Here is a 6,852-nt window from a genome sequence, read left to right on the forward strand (position 1 = left end):
CAATACACACATATACTATACACACACACACACACTCAGACACACAAACACATATACACCCACACACTAAAAACACACACACACTTCTCTGATATCTCTTGCTTGCAAATTCCTTCAACTCCAGATCCATTTGATCTCTCTCTGTCTCCCTCTTTCCTGCGTACAGTCAGAGCCTTCTCCACCTGTGGTCGGGATCGTAGCGTGGCAGTCTCACTGTTCTCCCTGGCCTCTGCTGAGCTCAGGGTTGATCCACTGGGATGTGAACGGTCAGTTTGTGGCTACAGTCTCACTGCTGAGTCTGTCCACTCACCCTCTACGTGATTTAGAGCGTCTGAGCACCTCTGCCAAATGCCAGCAAAGGATTTGGGTTCATTATCACAAGTGATAGTGTGTGCGTATGTGTGTGTGTGTGTGTGTGTGTGTGTGTGTGTGTGTGTGTGTGTGTGTGTGTGTGTGTGTGTGTGTGTGTGTGTGTGTGTGTGTGTGTGTGTGTGTGTGTGTGTGTGTGTTTCACATACTTGTTGTAGAGGACGATGTCTGGAAGCCAAATGTGTTGTGCCGGAAGACGGATTTTCTTGATGCCTTGGTACTCATCTGGTTCCCACATCAGCCTGTAGTCGTGCCATATCTACAGTAACACAACATCAACCTGTAGCCATGCCATATCTACAGTAACCCAACATAAACCTGTAGTGGTGCCATATCTACAGGAACACAACATCAGCCTGTAGTCAGGCTATATCTATAGATACAGTATATAGTATGTTAGCTTATGCAGCAACCAGTTCATGTGGTAATTTATGTAATTTGTCCATGTAAATTGTCGTTAATATTATTCTGTCAATTGTTCATGTGAAAGATCTTGGGGGGCATGAGAAAGAAACCCAGATGAGGATATCTGATGTAATCCAGTCAGTCAGCAGGAAGTTAGTGAAGCAAGAAAGTAAATAAGCAATTCAGCAGATATGTGTCCATATGTGTGTTTCTGTATGGCTAGCTGCACATCTCCAATGTGCAGCGTGCTGACATGGCTACCTGCCACCTGGGGGTGAACTGGGCAGTGGGCTGTACTGGCCCGTGAAGGCCTTGCCAACATACATCTGCGTAGCATTAGCATGCATGGCTTGGCTCTTTTTGTAGATTGCAGATGCGTTTGTGTGCACCTGATTTTGCTTCACTGTACGGATGTTGTGGCCAATTTTTATTTTATTTTTTATATACATCCCAGTCCCACCACAAACAACAGCAATAATAACAGCAAGAAAAGTAAACAACAACAAGGCAATAGGAGAGGCACAGCAGGAAATGTCTCAGACGTCGACTCACCTGAGAAAGCCAGCAGTTGGTCGTCATGATCTGTTCTCTCTCATTCTGAAGGGGATGAGAGTTCAACACCTTTGTGTTAACAGAAGTAGCTAAGTGTTTGTGTGTGCGTGTGTGTGCGTGTGTAAGTACGCGCACGTGTGTGTGTGTGCGTGAATGCATGAGTGCGTGCGTGTGTGTGTCTCTCACCACGCTGATGAGCTGGGCGAGAGAGGCGCGGATGTAGATGGTGACCTGCTGGCTCTTGTTTACGGCCGGTCTGATCAGCTTGTTGTAGCGGTCAGGAGACAGGAGGCGGTTCACCAGACGCTCCTCCACATCTGAGCCCAGGGCCGCTGGGGGGTACAGACACACAGCCGTGATACACACATGCAGCCGGGATACACACACATGGCCGTGATACACACACACGCACACGCATATACACGCCCACACAGTTTGAATCAAATATAGCCACACACAGATTGTGATCCAATTCGATTCTGATACACTTTTAAACTTTAACCTGCCATCTAAAAAAAGTTTTACAAAAAACGATTTTACAATTGCGTGTGCGCGCGCGTGTGTGTGTGTGTGTGTGTGTGTGTGTGTGTGTGTGTGTGTGTGTGTGTGTGTGTGTGTGTGTGTGTGTGTGTGTGTGTGTGTGTGTGTGTGTGTGTGTGTGTGTGTGTGTGTGTGTGTGTGTGTTTGTGTGCATGTGTGGGACTATGCTAATGTACCCATCAAGCATCTAACATGCAAACATGCCCTCACTTATACTAATGCAGGCGACCAGGCGAGTAGAATGCATTGCCATCAGTTGAACATAATGCTGAACAGCATTGGAAAACACACAAACACACATAAACAGACAAACACACACACACACAGACACACAAACACAAAGACTTGGACAGACACGCCACATGCATGTTGACAAGACTGTACAGGCTTCTTGATCAGATGACATTCTTTTTGAATAAATCTTTTATTCTAAGCCGTTTTCAAAAGGGGTACGCCAGCTTTTAAATGGTGGCTATGGTAGCCTAGCTCTGTGTATCCTGCTAGTTCTACTACTGCTGGCCGCTAGCATGTTGGATTCTAGATGTTGTGTTCCAGATGGAGAGGCTGCATGAGAGGAGCAGCTATTGGCCCATTAATGACAGACTCCTCCAGTCGTCATCGGTAGGATGAGATCAGCCTTTATGTTTAAGACTGGTCCTAAAGGGATAGGTTGCGTGTTTAGAGACACAGCGCTGCATTGTGACGTACAGAGGTAACCGCAAGGATAATGGGATGTCTACGAGTCTGATGTAAGCTTAGACAGATCACCTGAGACAAGGGCTCAGTAGGATACCTCCTCTCACACACACACACACAGACAGACATGCACACAGATACACACACACACACACACACATACACACACACAGACATGCACACGCTCATACACACACACACACACGGACACACACACACACGCACACACACACACAAACAAAGACACACATGCACACACTCATACACATACACGTACACAGACATGCTGCCTTTTGCACTCTCCCAATCTCAATAATTAATTTGAGCTAAAATAAAAAGGCCATTTACTTCAGGAGTCTGCATCACAATCAAAGGTGATCCTCTTCCTCAACCACAGACATATTAAGACCTGGTTATATCGTATTATATATATATATATATATATATATATATATATATATATATATATATATAAATATATATATAAATATATATATAATATATATATATAATATATAAGTACTGTGGCAGGGTGTGGATAGAGGGACAGGCAGAGGGAGGGATGGATGGAAGATGGATGCATGGATAACGATTGAATGAAAGGATGGAGGGAAAACTGACAAATGGACAGACGGATGTCTATGGCCGTCGATGGTGGACGCGTTTTGTTTTGTTCTGCAAGCAGAGATAGGCTAACAAAGTCAATTATTCAATACCTTGCCATCTGGAATAGCAATAGTCCTGACGTTGCTACAGAAACACCCAACGTGCATCCCAACAGTCACAGCTGGGGACACCTTCCATAACCCTCAGTCTCATCGCAGAGGGAGTCAAAGGTCAGACCTCAAGAGAACTGAAAAGATAATGTATGTAACCATGACCACAAACAGCCCCACTCCCTTTTCCACCTCTCTCTCTCTCTCTCTCTCTCTCTCTCTCTCTCTCTCTCTCTCTCTCTCTCTCTCTCTCTCTCTCTCTCTCTCTCTCTCTCTCTCTCTCCTTTACACCATGTACACATCTTTGAATCTTCATGAATCATGCGCAGCAGAACAGACCGAATCCCCTACGGACACCATGATTCCACCGCTAACAACAATCAGACCTAGTGCCGTCGCCACGGTGACCAATCAGTGACTGTTGAGGCTGCTGAACTCCTGCCAAGCCTGCTGAACGGGCGATCACTGGACCCCTGACAAGAGAGAGGAGGAGACTGTTCTCACTTTGTGACACATCACAAGGAAAGAACCAGCCTGTGCAGCGAAGACCGCTAATTATGGGAATTAGCATTTCCCAGGAGCTACAATGAAAATAAAAATAATAAAAAGAAGAGGTAGTGGGGACACCAAGATCGCATACTAGTCAAATAAGGTTAGCGTATGATCTCTGTTCTCCTTTCCCATTGGCTGGCACCAGCATCCAATGGGCAAAAAATTTCATCCAGGTTGTCAGTATAGTGTGTGCTACTGAGGAGGGGGTTTGAATAGAGAGAGAGAGAGAGAGAGAGAGAGAGAGAGAGAGAGAGAGAGAGAGAGAGAGAGAGAGAGAGAGAGAGAGAGAGAGAGAGAGAGAGAGAGAGAGAGAGAGAGAGAGAGAGAGAGAGAGGCAGAGAGAGAGAGGCAGAGAGAGAGAGGCAGAGAGAGAGAGAGAGAGAGAGAGAGAGAGAGAGAGAGAGAGAGAGAGAGAGAGAGAGAGAGCCCCACCCGAAGTAAATGAAAGAATTAAAGAAGCCAAAGTTCCAGGGTGAAGCAGAACCTGGGAGCCTGAGATCAGGGTGGGGGAGCGTGAGGGGAGGGGGGGGGGGGGGTAGAGACCCCATGAGCAGGGGCAGGGCTGTCTGGGGAGGGGTTTAGATACAGATGGGTAAGACCAGCCTGGTGAGCTCTGATAAGGCTGAAGACATGGACACCTTCTCCACCACCTCCATCCTGCTGCCTCCACAGGTGGGGACAGGTGGGGACCACCACAGGTGGGACCCCCATAGGTACAAAGGACACCGGGAACAGAGGGAGGGAGAGAATAGGTAAGGGAGGGAGGGAGAGAATAGGGAAGGTAGGGAGGAAGGGAGCGAGGGAGAGAATAGGGAAGGGAGGGAGGAAGGGAGAGAATAGGGAAGGGAGGGAGGAATAGAATAGGAAAGGGAGGGAGGAAGAGAATAGGGAAGGGAGGGAGGAAGGAAGATGACACAGAAGGAATTAAAAAAGCAAACTCAATCAAAGTGTTATACTTAGTATGTTAGATTTAAATACTATACAATTAATATAAATCTATGATACAAATAAACAGAATGTCTCTTCATTTAAATTGCTGTTTTCGTAATAAAATCCCAAATATTCTGAATAACAAAATCTGTTTTTACATAACAGGATTTGCATATTATTTTATGTCCACCAGTTTGTGTGTTGATGTCAACTGTTCAAAGTGCTGCAAATCGATAATTAAGAATAATGCAAGAATGGGTGATGACGTTGGGGGGTTCTACTCCACACATACTGCTCACTCAGCCTTCCAGCACCATGGAGAGTTCCTTCTCTGGGACTCCCAGTCTGGACTGGCGGTCCCCCAGTCACACGTCGTGATATAGAGCTACCTTCAAATGCATCGGTAGACACTTTGCGCTGCAACACTAGATCTTATTTCAGCAGCAGGGGCATTCTCCGGATCAATACATGGGTCTGATACTATCCAGCCTCATTAAGAAGGACATTAGTCAGTTGGGTTCATTCGATTGACGTTCCCTGCCGCCCACAGTACATGTGGCGCTTAATGAGACTCAGCAGGCGGAACCACTGGTCTGATGTGTTCATGTTTGGTCAAGAAGCCTCAGTATCCAGAAATCACAAACGACCACAATGCAGGAACGGCCGAGTGGTGTGCAAGTGACAGAAACTCGAGCGCATCGTTCACGCGTGGGTCTGCTCTGTGGTTCAGAAGGAGTGCGTTAGTTAATTTAACCGTGCTGAGCCGGGCTGGAATCACGTGCTAGGTCTTGTCCCCGATTGCAGTCCATGGTATGGACGGAGCGTTATCTAACATCAGGCTACACCATGCACAATACTATCAGCCGTTGGGTTTGCAGCGTAACGATAGCCTATTACCACAGCAGGGGGCTTCCGTCAACACATCCTCCTCACAGATATCTGACAAACGATAAGTCAGCCTCACCCCTGCCCCCCCCCCCCCCCCCCCAGCGGTCTCATACAGACTACTGTCCCGTCCCCAGGTGGTTCAGGGGGATTTAAAGAAGGATTACTCACTTGCCACGGTGATCACCAAGAGAGTGAACGCTTTCTTCACCGGGACCGCCATCGCGTCCTGCCTCCAGTGCGGCCGACTCGCCGAACAACTTGCGGCGCAAGGAGTTCTCTCACGCGGTTCTCTTCCTCTTCCTCGTTGCGTGAAGTGAAGATAAAAAAATAAAGGAAACACCAGAAGGACGTGAAGCAGTGACCGTGCGGTTCACAGCGTCATCTCCAGCGCGTCTGATCCCCAGAAGGAGCGCCGTCAGTGGGGCGAGCGGCGGGAGGATATGTGATGTGCGGGAGGCTCCGCAACGACCGCGGCTGACTGCGCGAGCCGATGCCCCCCCCCCCCCCCCCCCCCCCCCCCCCCCCACCCACCCACCACCACCGGATGCTAAAGGAGAGTGAAGTTCAGCCGATAGGAACTGCTTACATAAAACGATACATTCAATATAACACTAGTTCACCAGAACTACTGTGTGTCTCCTCAACCCGCCATTACCATGTTGTTAACAACGCCGACATTTACGTAAAATTAAGCCGAATCAACTTCTGTCCCGCCCCCTTTTTACGCGCCGGGACCCTACGGCGTGCGGACGGTGCACGAGCCGTCCCGTGATTTCCCATGATGCTTTGGGCGGCGGCTGCTCCGACATTCTTCTTTAGTAACGTACACAAAATATTCCTCTGGAGTGTGGGATCCTAGAAGAGTACGAGCTGTCAGTAAAGATCTGCCCTGTCGGCCAGGCGTCCGTTAGGAGAGGGGAGATCACAACGCTCCGGTCCTCCGCGCCCACCGGGGGTCGCGTTCGATCTCTGTCCCTTTGATCAATGCCGATCAAAGTATTGACATCAATCAGAAAGGCATTCAATCAGAAAGGCATTCCCCCCCCTCGCCTGGTGGGACACTCTCAGTCCCATGGAGAGCAACAGACGCGTAATACGACGTCTCATTGATGCCGCTTTATTAAGGGCTTTGAGAGAGTCCTCCTATACAGCTATATCCACATTTAGGCAAAACTGAAGATAGGAATTGACAAGTTCCATTAGT

General features: G+C 48.1%; 1 protein-coding gene across 1 annotated transcript in view; it reads right to left on the reverse strand.

Moving 5' to 3' along the window:
- LOC130390590 (neuronal acetylcholine receptor subunit beta-2-like) overlaps window positions 1-6,084 on the reverse strand; it is an 11,336-nt gene extending 5,252 nt beyond the window's left edge. Inside the window, exons 1-4 of the mRNA XM_056600634.1 lie at window positions 5,817-6,084; window positions 1,513-1,658; window positions 1,327-1,371; window positions 519-628 (exon numbers count right to left, since the gene is read on the reverse strand). Of these exons, the coding sequence (XP_056456609.1) occupies window positions 519-628; window positions 1,327-1,371; window positions 1,513-1,658; window positions 5,817-5,868 (353 nt within the window). The 5' untranslated portion in view covers window positions 5,869-6,084. The remainder of the gene's footprint in view (window positions 1-518; window positions 629-1,326; window positions 1,372-1,512; window positions 1,659-5,816) is intronic.
- Between the last annotated feature and the right edge of the window lie 768 nt (window positions 6,085-6,852).

This window comes from Gadus chalcogrammus, chromosome 10, assembly GCF_026213295.1.
Source record: "Gadus chalcogrammus isolate NIFS_2021 chromosome 10, NIFS_Gcha_1.0, whole genome shotgun sequence".
In the NCBI taxonomy this organism is placed as follows: domain Eukaryota; kingdom Metazoa; phylum Chordata; class Actinopteri; order Gadiformes; family Gadidae; genus Gadus; species Gadus chalcogrammus.